At 36.3% G+C, this 17,397-nt stretch overlaps 1 protein-coding gene across 1 annotated transcript in view; it reads right to left on the minus strand.

Moving 5' to 3' along the window:
- Window positions 1-5,376: 5,376 nt before the first annotated feature.
- Adam32 (ADAM metallopeptidase domain 32) overlaps window positions 5,377-17,397 on the minus strand; it is a 130,626-nt gene continuing 118,605 nt past the window's right edge. Inside the window, exons 21-24 of the mRNA XM_013507724.1 lie at window positions 13,398-13,436; window positions 10,945-10,983; window positions 6,464-6,502; window positions 5,377-5,497 (exon numbers count right to left, since the gene is read on the minus strand). Of these exons, the coding sequence (XP_013363178.1) occupies window positions 6,478-6,502; window positions 10,945-10,983; window positions 13,398-13,436 (103 nt within the window). The 3' untranslated portion in view covers window positions 5,377-5,497; window positions 6,464-6,477. The remainder of the gene's footprint in view (window positions 5,498-6,463; window positions 6,503-10,944; window positions 10,984-13,397; window positions 13,437-17,397) is intronic.

Below are 17,397 nucleotides of genomic sequence, written 5' to 3' on the forward strand. Positions count from 1 at the left end.
TTTCTTTCAGCATAGAAACAGCAGATAGAAGAACAACCATGTTATCTATCCTGTATATACATACATACAAAATTTCTCCTTCTTTCCCTTTTCTTTTCCCACATCCCAGAAGCCCTTTACTCTTCGGTGGTTTCCTATCATTTCACAGTGTCTATCATACCTCCGAGTTTAACTTAATATTTCTGTTGAGATTCAGTAACAGTCAAAGCAATCTATGAATTCAACAGAATCATGACCATAATTTCAATAGTCTTTTATGTTGAAATAAAAGACTGTAATAAGAGTTGAAATAACTGATTTCAAAGTTCATACAGAATCATAAGAGGATTAGAATAACCAAAAGTCTTGACAAAGAAGAATAAACTTGGAGGACTCACCTTCGTAATTTATAACTTCTGAAATGCAATAGTAATCAAGATAGCATAGTACTGACGTAAGATGAACATACAAACCAATAGAACCAAACTGATAATCTGAAATATAAAGCTGTATGTCTACAGGCAAACAGTTCTCTCCAAGGATGCCAAGTCCTTTCAGTGGGGACAGAATGGTCTCTTAACTCTGACAAACAGGTTTCCATATCCAAAGTAATGAAATTGAATGTCTACCTTATATCACAAAAATTGTCAGAATGTAAAAATAAATTAAATAGAACAACAAAAAAATGAAACTCATATAAAAAATATGGAGTAAGTTCTTTTTCATGTTGAATTTGACACTGGATTATTAGATACAACATCAAAAGCGTAAGTCACAACAGCAAAATATAGGGCTGGAGATATAGTTTGGTGGCAGACCACTTGTTTATGATGCAGGAAGTGCTGGGATTTGTTCTGAGCACCACAAAAGCAACAATAAACAAAAAGGAATAAAAATTGGAAAACAGACTTCATAAAACTGAAAACCTTCTGCATAAAAGTATTACAGACAGCTAAGTTAGGTACAACTACTATAGGCAGTCAGACAGGGCGGGGCCCTTGACTGAGTCAGTGCAGAGGATGAGAACACATTACAGCTGTGGCTGTAGACACATTATTGAAGGCCAGGCCTCAAGATAAAGATGGAATGACCATGCTTACATTCCTCCCCAGAGGATAATTGGTATCACTTGGTCCAATAAAGTCTAGATAGACATCAGTCATCCAGGTGTGTGACCAGAATCCCTTGATCCATCCCTCCCTGAAAAGGTCCTTGTTCCTTCCACGTACACTTGCTACATTCCCTGCTTCCCCCTGGGTTAATATTATCTAAGTGGCTATACTTGTAATCTTACTGGTTGATCACAATTTTGATTCACATTATACCCACCTTGTGATTTTGCTCTATAAAACTTGTTAGAATTTTAAATAGAGAAAAAATGTCATTATGAATCGATTCATAATATAATGTAAGAAACTTATGCTATTTATACACAAGCATATATAGTAGGTGAGGAACACAAAGGGATAGAGTTTGTGACTGATGATGTCATCAATTTAATATAGATTATGGAGTTTGCTGTGTAAGATGGTGGAACAGAACTACACTGTGTTTGAATCTGGAGAAAAAAGACTTAAAACAACAAAGGATACAATACATTCCAAGAGGAGAAGGAAAGGAAGAGATCTGGAAATTAAGAAAGGTGATAGGAAAGCAAAAAAGCACAGAGAAACAGAAATAACAGAGAAAAGCACGAAGTTGTCTGAAACTCTAAATGGTCTCTCTATGAGGAAGAGAACCCAATGATGAAGCCTCGGGTTCAACTCAGACAGTGCAGCAGCAGCAGCAGCGATGAGCAGCAGACCTGCAGTTCTGACAACAGCAGGAACTCACACTTCTGCAAGCTTTCAGCACAGGGCAGGATTTTGCCTGGCAAATCTCAAAATAGGGAATAAAGGGCTGTTGAATGTACTCACCATAAAAATTCAGAAACGTTTATTGTGATTGAAGTAGCAATTACTCAGAGTTGACTAGTAACAAATACATGACACACACACAAAAAAAAACCACAGTGTACCTCACAAATATGTGCAAACATCAAATCAAAAAAGTCAAAACAAAGTAAGTTCATCAGAAAATAAATAACAAGAAAGACAAGACAAAAGATAAAAAGTGCTGATGAGGAGGTGAGAATCAAGAATTAAATTTACTACAGACATTATGGAAAAGACTATGGGGGCTCCTAAAAAGTTTAAAAATCAAACTACCATATGACCTAGTAGTGCCGCTGCTGGTTATATCCAAAAGCAAAGGAAATCAGTTTGCTGAAGACACATCTGAACTCACAGGCTTCTTGAAGCTCTGTTCACAGCAGTGAAGACACAGAAACAATGGAAGTGTCCAGTGGGTGCATGAATTGAGACAGCATGCTGCACATGCACATGGTGAGACGCTGTGAGCCACAACAGAGAAGAAGACATCCTGTCCTTTATGACTTTATGGATGGACTTTAAGGACATTATATTAAATAAAATAATACAGGCATAGGAAGATCAACGTTGCTCTATAAAATTTCTCTATAAACTGGGATCCCTGGCTACACATTCTGATCCCCTCCTGTCCCTCTGGCAGGAGCTTTCTATGTTTCAATAACTATTTCCTACTCTTAACCTCCACTGTTCCTAGAACTCATTCTTCAGTTTTAGAGAACATTAATTGGTGTATCAGACATTTAACAGATGAGTAATATTATTACAGTTAAATTACTTTCAGCCTATGTGTATGAGATGAATGCATTTTATGATTAGAAGATGGGTAATGAATCATAAATTAATTTTATATTTGGATATGTGTCCCCATTCCCCTACTATTTTATTATGTATATGCAAATATTCCAAAACTCAAAAGCATCCAAATCTAAAATTTCTGTGTTTACACAAAATCCCTATGGTTTCTCAAACACCTAAAAGTGGAATTACCATATAATCTATGATCTTAGTTCTAGATATTTACCCCTCCCCCAGATTTTAAATCAATTTGTGGAAGAGATGTCTACTCTGCCTTCTGTATTACAGCACTATTCATAACAGCCACATTATGCAAATATTCAAAGTGTCCATCAGGAGAATAATTAGGAAAGAAAGTTTATATATTTACGGTAATATTATTAATTCACAAAAAGGAGGAAATTTTGTCATCATGACAACATGCATGAAACTGAAGATCATTAAACCAGGCACAGGAAGATAGGTACTGTATGATTTCACTCAATTGTGGCACCTAAAATTTGGTTTCCTGTAAATTAAGAATGGAATAATGTTATACAGCAAAGGCTGGAAAGAGTAAAGGAGAAGAAAGATGAAGAAAAGTAGGCCAATGAATGCCAAATTACACATGTTAGACAAAAGAAATAATTTCTAGTATTTTATTGAATAACACAGTTACTATAAGTATGACAGTATGCTGTATATTTCAAAAAAGCTATAAAGAATATAATAAAATATTCAAATATTTGCATATTAGACAAGTCTTCTATGTAACCCAAAATTCAGAGCAGAAATCAAAATAAAAATTATAGTTTGACCTAAGTAAAAAGGAAAATATAGTATAATAAGATCCTGTAGAATGAAGCTACAAATACATAGAGCACATCTATACCTTTAAACACATTGGCAAGTGTACAGGAGCAAGGGAACCCTTCTACATTGTTGGTGGGAATGTAAACTTGTAGTCACAGTGGAAATCAGTATGGGATTTCTCTAAAAACTAAAACTAGAAATTGCATTTGACCCAGCTACTCCCCTTCTAGGTATCTTCCCAAAGGAGTTGAAGACCTCACATTACAGTGATATATGTATACCCATGTTTATAGCAACACAACTCGTAATAGCTAAATCTTGGAAGCGCCCTACATGTCCACAACAGATGAATGGATAAAGAAAATGTGGCACTTAACTACAGCAGAGTACTCCTAAACGTGAGTCATTTCTAAGAAAATGGATGTACCTTACATCCAGTGTTAAGTGAAATAAATCAGAAACAAACTTAAATACCATAAAAGTTCTCTTATATAAGAAACCCAAAGTATAAGCAAAGAAACAGGGAGACAGACCTTTCACAAATGAGAAGAGGAGGAAAAGATCAAGGGGGGAGAGGAGGCAGATTGGAGTGTCATGTACCAACTGTCTGCAGGTACATATACCAACTACCCACAATGAGTGTATTTTTTATGTATCACAAACATGTACTAAGGAAAAATAAAAATAATAATCAGAAATGAAGATTGAAAATGAATGATCTAAACTTTTTATTTTAACGAGCTGACAAAAGTTAATGGAAGGTGAAACCAGTTTCAGTGAAACAAAAAACAAAAGTGTAATAGAAAAATAGCAAATCAAGACACGGTCTGGAAAAATTAGTAAATTAATTAAATGGATACATTCTTAAAACTCCTCAGAGAGAACATGTGTCACTATCAGGAACAAGAGGAGATGTAACTACGGATTTTATAGACAGTAGAAGGATATAATGAAAAACTTTATGTCAAATGCTGGATTATGAAATGAAATGGATTAACTTCTTTAAAAATGTAATATCTGAAAAAAACCACAAAAATAAATGGAAAATTTGCGGGGGCTGGGGATTTAGCTCAGCGGCAAAGCGCCTGCCTGGCAAGCGCAAGGTCGTGAGTTCGGTTCCTGGTACCGGAGAAAAACAAACAAAAAAACAAACAAACAAACAAAAAAATAAATGGAAAATTTGAATAGTTCCTTGTTGAAGAGATTAAATGTACAAACAGAAATCTTTTCCCCAAAAAAATTTCCCCAGAGAACTTCACTAGTAAATTTTGCCAAACACTTAATTGAAGTAAATATTTTTACATACATTCTTGCAGAAAAAAGAAAATGAGAAAACTTTTCCTCAGCCAATCATTATGCCAAACACTGGCACAAGATTAATATTTCAGCTTGAGACACAAACCTACGCAGTGTGGGTCATTTGGAAGCTGCCTCTCTCTTTTCTGGTATGGACCTCTAGGTTACCTGGGGCAAGGAAACGTGGTGGGAGGGTACTGGGACAGTTCACAGGAGAAAACAGCCCATGAGGCTGACACAGCCATCTCCTAAGCCTGGGGTGAGGTTAGGAAGGCTGAGAAAGGAGACAGCTTCATTTCCTAGACACCTAGCCAGCCCAACACAGCCTGAAGGATCTGGAAAAGGAACATAGTCCACAGAGACTGTGATGAATGAAGGCCCCGTGCAGCCCACTAGAAGGAGGCAGCAGGTGGCAGCAGAGTTGCTGAGCAGATCATAGAAAGGGCTGGGGAGTCGAGCGAGAAAGGGCATGCTTGATTTGGAACATACTCTTAATTCGGGGCTCTGTAGCTCCAGGACTACAGTCCCTCAGGCTGAATTCTGAGGCGGAGGAAACGAAAAGAAAAGCAGACACACCAGCATACAAATGGTCCACGCTCAGTTTATTAATTCCTTCAGCTGTGCCCAGGAGAGGAAAGGTGGCATCTTCAATTCTCAGTGAGACCTCAGTAGTATCCCCTGCCTTCTCAAGGGTTTCCCAGTTACTGTGGGAGAACAAAACACACATGCTCAGGGTACTGACAGCAAACTCCATTTTGCTGCAAAGCACGCTCGCAGGATACTGCTAGGTGAGGGATTAATGGACCAGGAAAAGAATTGTTGAAAGAGTGTTCACAATTTTGTTTGTTAAATGTTTTGTCCAGAGTAAATTATTTACATTATTCCTTTCTATGATTTCCAGAGAACTACCATTTTTAATAAGCATATGCAAATGAGAAATTTTAACATTTTTCACATATAATGAAATTTTGTGAATGTAACAATTTATTATACTTACCTTTTAAAGCAATTTAGATACTGTGCATATAAATTTTACTTTTACTATATCTTAGAAACAACCATTTTTGGATTTGTGCATTGCAAACTTTTTTTTGGTCCCGTGAAAACTCACATACCTGAAGTAACTGTACTTACTAACCAACAGACCTGATTGTAAATTTGTTTTATGAACTAATTTACATATCTTACATATTATTAGCTTTACCTTTTTAATGCCATTCTAATAATAAGAACAAGTTCTCACTAAATGTAACAGGACATTACTAACTTGAATTAAAATAGACTAAAAGATTGACTAAGATTGACAGGTAAGTTTGTGGGTGTAAATACAATCCAAAGAAGTATTCTCCTTTGTGCATTCCAGCATAAGACATGTTCAGCTTATGAGCTAGTTTTGCAAACTAACTGTAGCTATCTTTTCTCTTATTATATTGCAGAAGGGTTCTTCTCTAACTACCACAAAAGTAGGATTCAATAAAAATCTAGTTTAAGAGTTGTTTGGTTAATTGAGACCTGATCCTTGAATGCAAAATATTAATTTGGTTTTGGTGCAGTATTGTGTCAGCTGTGGCTGCCTCAAAAATACTGGGCAATTTTTGTGAATTATCAACATTTTCTTTGTTACTTTTCAACCTATTTATTGACTAAGAAATACTTTCAAGGTCTCTTACCTGCTGGTATACTCTTAGGTACTATCTTCTGGTATGGACCTACACAAAAATAGCATTGACGAGTTAACACTAAGAAACTTGACTGCTATGTGGATGAAGAAAAGGCCATTTTATACAAAAATCAACTCTTTAAACATTTAGCACATTCAAGTATGTACGTTACTATTTCTCCAAACACCAAGTACAATACACCATACCAAGTTTAAATTCTCCAGTGAAGAGTAATCCGAAGATAGCAGAGATCATTTTTTTCTTTATGACTTCTAAGCACAGAATTTAAGTTTGACTCTAACTTCCTAAATCTGGTACTGAGTTAACTGTTTATTTATTGACATATATACATCGCTACATGTTGCAAATTGAAATTCTTCTTTACTTCAGGGTAGTCTGGCAGACGCTGGGAACACTTCAGCTGGAGACGCAGGAACTCCAGGCCCAACTCCATATGACAAAGCAAAGACTCAACTGCTCAGTTCCACTACCTCCAAGTTTGAATCAGCAAACATAGAAACCGTGGCATTGGTAAAGGCCCAGCAGAAGCAATCTGAAGCTTCTCCACACTCTACACTCAGTGTAGATCCCCACACTGAGGACATGTGGAATCACCATGAGATTGACCGCTATTCCTGGGGTGGAGCTTACAAAATTATAAAAGTGAATGTCCACAGCCACAGCATAGTTAAAAAAAAAAATTCACACATCAAGATCAACAGAGAACACAAAAAACTTTAAAAAGTGTTTGAAATCTCCACAGAAATCAAGGCAGGAGTAATGCAAAAAAATGGTAAGTGCTAAAAGTGTGGGACAGCAAAGTGATATGTAGAAGTCAAACAATGCCAGATAGACAGATATAAGTACATACTTATGAGAAACTCTGTTAAGAAACATGGAGGTTAAATTCATTCCTTTTTTTTTTTTGAGACAGGGCTCACTGTAGTTCAGGCTGCCCTTGAGTTCACTGTGTAGCCCTGGCTGGTCTCAAACTCACATTGGTCCTCCTGACTCAGCCTCCTGAGTTCTGGGATTGCAAGCATGCACTACCATGCCCCATGGAAGCTCAACGGGGAAGGGTTTACCAAGTGAAGTCATTTCAGACAAAGAAAGGAAAAAAAAAAGACTAATCAAGAGTCGAGAATTGAGCAGATCCAGTGGAAACTAAAATTCACAGGGGCTACATCCCTAGAGCACCCACAAATTGTGAAGCACTGAAAATTTCAGAAACCTTAAATATGCTATGTCTCCCACAGTTAGGTAATTTAATAAAATACGTATTCGTACATTCTTAGAAGGTTCCGTGTAATTTAGCAGGGTCTTAGGGGCTTTAGGGCTTTAAGAACAAAACCAGGAACAGTGAGGACAGCTATGCCCTGGACAGCACCCTGTCAGGGTGCATGAAGGCAGCTGCATCCGCAGATGGGTTTCAGGGTGGCAGCCAATCAGCAGCAAGGAGAACTGAACAATGCTTTGGCATTGTCTACTTGCAAACTTCCCCCTAAAAAAACTGCTGAGGATATTTGCAATTTCCATGAAATTTGGGGGTTTCCATGTATAAGTTAATTTCTAAGGAAAAATCCAGGAACTGAGGCCAAGAACTCTGAACCACCACTGTAATAATGGAACTCTTCATGGAATTAATGTCCTGGGTCTTGATATCTAATGACTGCTCTGAATCCAAAGCCAGAAAACTTTTTAAATGCTGTATCAAAACATATACTGATACAATATTTCAGACAAAGACGAAGGCTTACTAGCCACCTAGGAAAAACACACATTGATTGAAAGAGAATAGTCAGACTGACAACTGATGTCCACTTATTGATCTTAAACAATACATTACAAGAACAAAATATTTTAAAAAGAGTTTCAGGAAGTGACCCTCCTCTAGGAATCTCTAACCATGTAAGCTGTCTTTCAAAAATGAATATGAAAAAAGTCATGTTCAGGTATTTACCACAAAATGTTTAGGAACAAGGAAATTGAACCCACAATGAAGAGTAAATGGATTCAAGAAAGAATAGTGAGCAAAAGAGTTGATAGATGATTTTAAGTCTTAATATGAAAGTGGTAAAATATGGAGTATGGGGCCATACAGGTAAAAACCTCGAAGAAACGGATAGCAAAATGACCACAGTATGGGAGGATTCCTGGTCAGAACTTCCTGTTAAATGGCCTAAGCATCTTCTCTCATTTAGGAAAAGACTGGAGACACTGACAGAATTTAGATATTTAAAACTTAATTATACTAAAATGGTATTAATATGACCCAAGGGGGATTCATCCCACTTCAATGTTTTCTTGGATTCTACCTCCTTTCCTAGTGGCCCTCTGCCTGTTAAAGATTACATCATAGATGAAGGAGCTGAAAGCTACAGTGGTAAGTGAGGTTGTTAAGAGTTAAATGAGCGATCATCCTAAAAATGTTTGCCTGGTGCACATTACGCCAGAACTTTAGACCAGTGGATTAACATTTCAATTTAAACTATTCTAACTATAATGTTCATTTTCCTATGGACAATGCTGTCAGCCCTCATTCAATATATATGAATGACAATTCTCAGAGAGTTATGTTAGCTTATGTTCACTCATTTTCAAGATGAGAGATAATATGAGAGAAGAAATGGGGAAATTTGGAACATTATAGATACAAGAATGCATGTGTACACATGTGCATATAAAGGATGGAGACCACTCACTACAAAGTGGCTCTGAGAAGGATTTATATTAACTAATTGGCTTTCCATGTTTACTTGTGAATTGCCAAAGCCTAGGCACCTTGTCTGGAGATGGACAGCAGACTAATAGTAAGTGAACTTCTCTGTGAGTCACTGGTCACCACTGAGGCCTGTATTGGCCTGTGAAGCTGTGACATCTCAAAGGACAAGCTAAGGCCAAAGCTGAGCATGTTTGGCTCCAACCTCAATTAACCAAAGGGAGACTGCAGCTGCAGGCTCCACATTTCTACAATAAATGCCAGCCTAAAGATAAGGTAGTTCTGATTGCCATAATTTACCACTTGTGAAAATTCTCCCAAGGTCCTGCTCAGATTCCTGCATTTTCTTCAGTATTTCCCTCCTTTGTTTGAAAACCTAATAAATATGGGCTGCACAGAAAAATTCTTGGTCTTAACCCAGAAAATCACAAATTCTGTTAGAGGGTTTGGAACATCCTGGGGCCCTGAAATCATTCCAATTGTCTCATTCATTTAAGCCTTCATAGTCCACTCATTTGGGAGATTGCAGGCCTGATCAGCCTGCAATAAATAAGGCTTTTAAACATGATATGTAAACACACATGTACAGGCTTTTTTATGTACCTTTTTGGTCATTTTGAGACAGGGTCTCCCTCTGCAGTTCAGGCTGGCCTTGAACTCACTTTGTAGCCCAAGCTAACCTCCTGCCTCAGCCTCCCAAGTGCTGGAATTATAGGCCTGTGCCACCATGTCTCCTGCACTTTTGTGTTTGTGTTTTTGTTTTATTCATCATTTACCATAAGCCATCTATCTTGCTACATGTTGGTTATACAATACTGAGTGAAATAAGCACAGTCTTTACCCATGGAGATAACAGAAAATAAGAAGACATATATCTGAAGGTGGAGCAAAGTAACAAGTATTGTATCCTTGAGCACTATAGGATAACTCCCTTGGTCACAATACAAGAGAGGACATAATAAAGAAAACTAACCCTTTTGGTTTGAAGACACTAATTAATGGTTCCAAAATGTAACTTTAAAGGCCATAACAATAATGGTAACAGTAATGAGATTAAACATAAGAAAAGCTTTCAAATGAAGAGGTTCACTTTCCGGAGTGAAACTTCTAGAGAGTCTACAGATTTGGAATAGAACTGGACTGGGAAGAATCCAGAAAGAATAACACTACCCCTATGTAAACAAAGACTGTAAGTGGGAAAGGGAGGAGCGGAAGCTCCAAACAACTTACATCTACAGAGACATCTATCTCTCAGAGCATAAAGGGACACTTGGTTAAGACTACTTTGTAATACCAAAGATTATGGGAGATATGCAAGTTTGTTGCTTTAGAATAACTTTTCCTCAAAAAATTTTTTCAAGTAACCCAGGAAGAGGCATTCACTCAGCTGTTCATGTGTGAGCATAAACATTGACTCTCTAGTTCCAGATTCTTCAAAAGAAGTAAATGTCCCCTACATATACCCTGAGTAACAAAACAGATTCTGTGTGTAAGTTAGCATCCTAAATGTTTTACCCATCATTTACTTTTTGGTTCCAAAGAATAAACTCCCAACATATATTAAACTGAAAAAAGAAGAGACAAATTTGCTTAGATAAATACTAGGTACCAAATTGGCAAATGTTAATAGGTTGCTTTTGTATGTGCTACTTTAAAAATCACAGCTATTGTGTTAATTGTGGCTACCTTGCAGTTAATTGAGGGTTATCAGTTTATTCCTAGTGATATTTAACACATATCAAATGTAAGCAATACCTACTAATTTACTTACTTGGTAGTATCTGTTTGGCTGCTGCTTTCTGCTCTGGATCTAAATGTGAAGGAAAATAATGCTTCCTAATTAACACTTTCAAATGAACGTCAATGAACAACAAATGAATATCAGGTCATTCTAGAACTCACATTATACAAATAACCACTTTTAATGAATAATTTCAAAAGATTACTGAAATAGGTTATGCAAATGAGTAAAGTCTTTATTTACCCATATACCAAATGAATAAATTAAGTAAAGGAATAAATTCACATCCCCAACTAGGGAAAAGAGCAAGAAAAGAAGTCTTTATTTTTCTCTTATCACTTTCCAGCATAAGACATCGTTTAATTTTGAATCCTGTATTTTAAATTTTTTTTATTCTGGTTTTCAGGTTCCAACCTAATATCTCATCTATTGATAAATACATTACTAAGGGCTGTGATTTGAAACCTGTACAGACTTTTAGTCAACTAAGTAGTCTGGGCTGACAGTAATTTCCCTTTTCTACCTCACAAATAGAGAGAAGATGAAACAAAAAACCACAGAACTAATTAAAATTTGAAGGAAAAAATATATTTCTAATAAAATTTGAAGGAAAAAAGAGATATTTCTAATGACATTTGAAAAATAAGGGAAATTTTCACGAGAAAATACTGCCACTTAAAATGACCTTACAAAAATCAAACGAAAAAACCCCAAGGTGAACAACAAAACACTCACTAAGAGGCAAGGTCAACAGCCAGAGGAAAATGAAAAAATAAAAGTAAGAGGACAGCCTGAAACAGGAACACTTAGGATTTTTATAAAGGTTTAAAAAGGAACAGAATCCATTAGACTAATAATAGGAAGTAGGGAGATAGATCTTTCTCAAATGGGAAGGGTATCAAGAGATGGAGGAAATAGAGAGGAAGGGGAGGGAAAGGGATGAAAAAAGGAAGGAAGTTGTGTGATGTACACTGCCAACCTTACACAAGGAATATAAACATTACAAATGTGTACTAGTAAAAATTAGAAAAACAAAACAAAACTGAAAAACCTGAAACAAACCCCCCAAAAGTAACAGAGATTTAAAAGAATTAGTTTTCAAATTACATAAGGAAACTATTCACAATACTAGCTAAGCAGAGAAAATGGTATTTAAAAGACCACTTAAGAAAGATGAAAGAATTTGGACATAGGACCTTAAGAATAAAGTCAATACTTGAGGAGAACTCTTAAGTTCTCCCAAACTGAAGAAATGCTTGGGTCTCTACAGTGAAAAAGAATAGAGTCCAGCTCTTGGACTATCAAAGAATAATGAGACTGAATTTATGGTTAAGAAACATCAGAATGGACAAAATGCCATTTATTGACGATAAGTATTAGGTCAATGTAATTAGTTCTCATATTAGTCACTTTCTCGTCTGCGCTTACTTTGGCTCATGTTTTGGGGGAAACAGAGTTCATGGTCAGCTGACTAAGGCAGAAATAGCATGATGTGGGGCACAGATGTTCAACCCACAACTTCTAAGAAGGGCGAGAGAAAGAGCTAGAAAGCTAGAGAGAGAGCTAGAGAGCAAGAGAGCAAGACAGCAAGGGTGAGCCAGGGACAAGCACAGGCCAAGTCCTATCTCCACGAAGGCCTCACGTTCCAGGGCACAGTCAGCTACTGATGAATCTTCTGATAGGCAGAGCACCCCCTGCTCTTATCAGCATCCAAACACATGACTTTTAGAGGACATTTAATCTGAACCCAAAACATAATGGTCATACATATCAAAGTCACACATTGAAATTCATGTGCTCTGTCACAATCTATTGAATTTTATTCATTGGATGTTTGCCCAGCCAGTATCCTAACATAACCTAAGTTGGATAACTTATAAGCACTGTATTTTACTGTTCTTTACTCATTATAGTAAGTCCCCAAATTAGGAACATTTGATTTACAAACTTTCACAGATACAGACTTCATATTACAAATACCTATAGATGTGAGCAAATCGTGGAAGCAGCTCGTGTGTCTGCCAGACACTGTCACGGCTGAGCTGCTGTGTCTCACTGCACAGTGTGAGAGCATGCAGTAGTGCAGTGCTCAGTCAGAGCCCAGGATGTCTGGAAGCAAGAGGAAAAGCAGTGGTGATGTGCAGGGGACTGCTGGGAAGCACAAAGCTATACACAATGTGTATTTGTGTCAAAGGTGTCTATGACTAACTTTGTTGGACTTGTAACAAATCTGATTTACTAACGTTCTAGAATGGAACTCATTCATTAAGTCAGGGCCTTGCTGTATTCATATTTTCAGTATAGTTTGCCAAATTTATTAAATAAAGCACAAACTTATTACAAACTCAATTACTCTATTAGCATTTGCTCTTTTACTGTATGTTTTACCACTTGAGAGTGTTCAATGATATTTAGAAACTGAATTATCAATTCACTTTTTAGTTTTCAGCATGAATCTGTAAAATATTTTCTAATTGACTCACCTGCTGACATATGTCTTAGTGCTGCCTTCTGATTTGTATCTGAAAAATCAATTGAAAATAATGACTCAATTAGTACTAAAAACGTTTAACAAGTTTGGGAATGATTGTCAGACTATTACACAAGCAGTATTATCTCTTTTATAAAGCTAGCTAACAATAATTAACGGGCAAAGATCATTGAATAAAGATCAAGATAATAGTTATTGTCTCCTATACTTGATCTACAAGAGTGCAATTCACACCTTGAGTGTGGAAAGCATCAAGCTGAGTTTTCCTTACCATTTCTTTTTTTTTATATATATATATATTTTAGGGATTTAACCCTGGGCTATGGTAAGCAGACACAGTACCACTGAGGTAACTCCCCAGCCCTTTTTTCATTATCACGTCTAAACACAGAGTATGCATTGGATCTTAAATGTTTGATTCTGATCTTCACACTCCAAGTTTTGTTTTTTTAAATCCACTGTTAAAAATCTGATTACACTGTATAAATGAACAACTAGAATGACTTCTACACAATCTAGGAAAGCAATTTTCCCTTGCCATTCCTCACACAGAAGAATGGTAACACACACAGAAACATACCACACAGCTGAGGATAGCAACAGGAAAACTTCTACTGGAATCAATAAAAATGATAAAACTGACAACAGGAATTCAGCCTGAAAGACTGCAGAAATATCCACCAAAAATTAAAAGCCACCCCCCAACCCTTGGACTTGAGGTTCCAGGCCTTTGTATATTCAGAAGCTGTACCTAAACTCCTGAACTACACCTGGGAGCCAGACAGGCCATATCACCTATGAAACAGAGATAATAAAAACTGTGACAAAAGGCCTTTGGAATGCAGCAGAAAAATTGATATATAGATAAAGCCACATCACTGGACAGCAGGAGCCTCAAACCTCTAAAAAGTGTAGTTTCAGGGTCCTTGCTCAAAATTTTTTAAACACCATGCACATCAATTATTATTAAATTCCTATATAAATTTTAAATATTTTTACTTTTAGAAAAACAAAGACAAAGCAACCTACATATATTTCACTACAGTGTAACACATGCAGAGTCTATGATTACAATCCACTGAGATAATGGCAACATGGCAGGAAACTAGTGAATTCACACACCGGAATTACAAATGGTGTTTAAAAAATTCTTTAAGAATATTTACAATCTTCATAGAGATCTTTGAAGGAAGAGAATCCGTCAGTTTAGCACAGTGAAAAGAAGGAAGAAAATCTGGGAGAGATAAAAGAATGAACTGAAAATCATCAAACAGAAAGTGTGATGTAGTGATTTAAAACAATATATGAAAGGGCAGTCTTTCTATTTTGTCGCTGTTGTTTATTTTCCGGTACCGGGAATTGAACTCACGACCTCGTGCTTGCCAGGCAGGCGTTATGCTGCTGAGCTAAATCCCCAGACCCAAAAGTGCACTTTCAAACTTCAAAGGCACATTTCTAACCAAGATGAAGTAACAGAGTGGCTTTACCTTCCTGCCTGAAACCACTGAAATCCAGACAACATACGTGAAACAATAGTTCCCAGAGACTGGAAATGATGTCATGGAGTATGGTGAAGTCTGAGAGAGGAAAATAAACGAGGTGAGTTTAGTGCCTGAGACGCCTTCCTGTGTGGCAAAAGTCTGCATACTGTAGTGCAGTGCAGGGTGTGGGGGACCAGGCAAGTCCCAGCCGCCTCCCCGGGTTGAGGCGACAGAACTTGGAGTACATGGATGCCAAGGAAGCCGGAGGTCATAGGGGAGAAAATCAGAGGAAAAATGAAACCCAGGTAGAGCCACTGAGGCCCGTGCCAAGTGTTAATCAGTGCATGTAGATGAAGAAATTACCTGAGCCAGAGTAAAAAAAGGTAAAAATAAATAACAAACAATGTGAATAATCTCTAGTGTTCACACAGTGAGAGAAATCATTTCTTTCCATCAACTGAATTTAAAACTCTTACAATTCATACACACTGAATTAGATAGAAGCACTCTATCTACACAGTGAGGGTTTTTACCTCACTATTGGTAACTATTCTAATCCTACTTATCAAAGCTTAAAAGCAATGGTATCAGAATAATTGGATATTTTTATGCAAAAAAATTCCATTCCCTTCAACCTACACAATGATTGATTGAAAATTGGATACAGGTTGAAATATTAAACCTAAGAGTACTAAACTTTTAAGGGAAAACATAGAAAAACTTGGTGAAGTGGGTGGGTTTAGACATTTATTTGCTACTATACAAAAATCATAATCTACAAAAGAAGAAATTGATATTTTTTATTTCATCAAAATTTTAAAACTTTTGCTCTTTAAAATATTATTTAAAAATTAAGAAAACAAGATTTAGACTGGGAGAACATATTTTAAATCATGTATATGGTGAAGGACTTATACTAGAATATCTCAAAATACCCAGAATAGGACAAACAATCCATTTCAAAGGATTTCAACAACTCAATAATAAAAAAAGACATACAGCCCAGTTAAAATTTACCAAAAGCTTTGAACAGACATTTCTCTGAAGAAATACATGGGAAATAACAGCATAAAACAACTGTCAGTATCATGAGTATTACAGACATGCAAATTAAAACCATAATAAGACTCCAAGGTACTCTCCTAGAATTACCATAGTTAATAAAATATCAGACCATATCAAGTGTTGTCAAGGATGTGAAGGAATAAGAACTCTCACACGTCAGTGGTTGCAACTCCAGATGGTGTAACTAGTTTGAAAACAATCTGTATCTTTCTTTACAAGTTAAACACTCACTAACCACATTACCTAGTCATTCTATTCCTGGGTGTTAACCAAGAGAGAGAGACAGGATATGTTCACATAGACTTATAGCTGACAAAACCCAGGCTCCCTTCATGATAAAAATCTTTCAACAGCTAGCTATATAAAAGATTTCCTCAACATAACAAAGGCCATATGTTATAAGCTCACAACTACCTGACACTTAGTGCCCTAAGATCAGGAACAAAACAAACATGACTACTCTCTCCACTTTAATCTATCACAGTACTAGAAGTCCTAACCACAGGAAAAAGACCAGAAAAAGAAAGAAAGGACTTTCAAATTGCAAAGGAAAAAGTAAAATTATCTGTTTGCAGATAAAATAATTTTACATATAAAATTCTCTAAGAGTCCACAAACAACTCTTAGAACTAATAAATCCAGTAAAAGCCCAGAATACAAAATCAAAACACAAGAGAAGCTGTATCACTATATATACCAACAAACTCTGAAAAAGAAATTTAAGAAAAAATTTCATTTATAATAGCCTCAATAACAATAAAATTCTTAGAAATAAATTTTACAGAAGATCTGTTCTTTGAAAATTATTTTAAAAAATGATGAAAGAAATCAAAGGAGGAAAAAGAAATGATATTTCATATCAGTGGACTAAAACAATATTATTAAAACACCCATATTACCTAAAGCTACCTACATATTCAATGCAACTCCTACCAGAATTCCAGTGATATTTTTGGATATTTTTATAGAATTAGAAATAACAACCTTAAAATTCATATGGAATCACAAAAGGTTGTGAATCACTAATACAACCATGAGTCAGAACAAAACTGGTGGCATTACACTTCCTGGTTCCAAGTTATGGTATGAAGTGCATCATAAAAATGGATGTAACATTTTATCACATTTAGACCAATGTAACAGATTAAAGAGTGCAGAAATAAACTCAGAGAGAGAGAGAGAGAGAGGGAGGGAGAAAGGGAGGGAGGGGGAGAGAGAGAGAGAGGAGTAATCTTAGACACAATGGTCAAGATACACTGTGTGAGAAACAATTTCATTCAATAATAGTTCTAGAATAACTGGATAATGGCTCACAAAGAATGAAACTGGGCCATACACTTACATCATGTGCAAAAAGACAACTCAAAATAAATTAAAGATTTAATCATAAAATAGGGAACGAGAAAAATCCTAGAAGAAAACATACAGGAAAAGATTTTTGAATTT

Source organism: Chinchilla lanigera, unplaced genomic scaffold (assembly GCF_000276665.1).
Source record: "Chinchilla lanigera isolate Chin_1 unplaced genomic scaffold, ChiLan1.0 scaffold00135, whole genome shotgun sequence".
Lineage (NCBI taxonomy): Eukaryota > Metazoa > Chordata > Mammalia > Rodentia > Chinchillidae > Chinchilla > Chinchilla lanigera.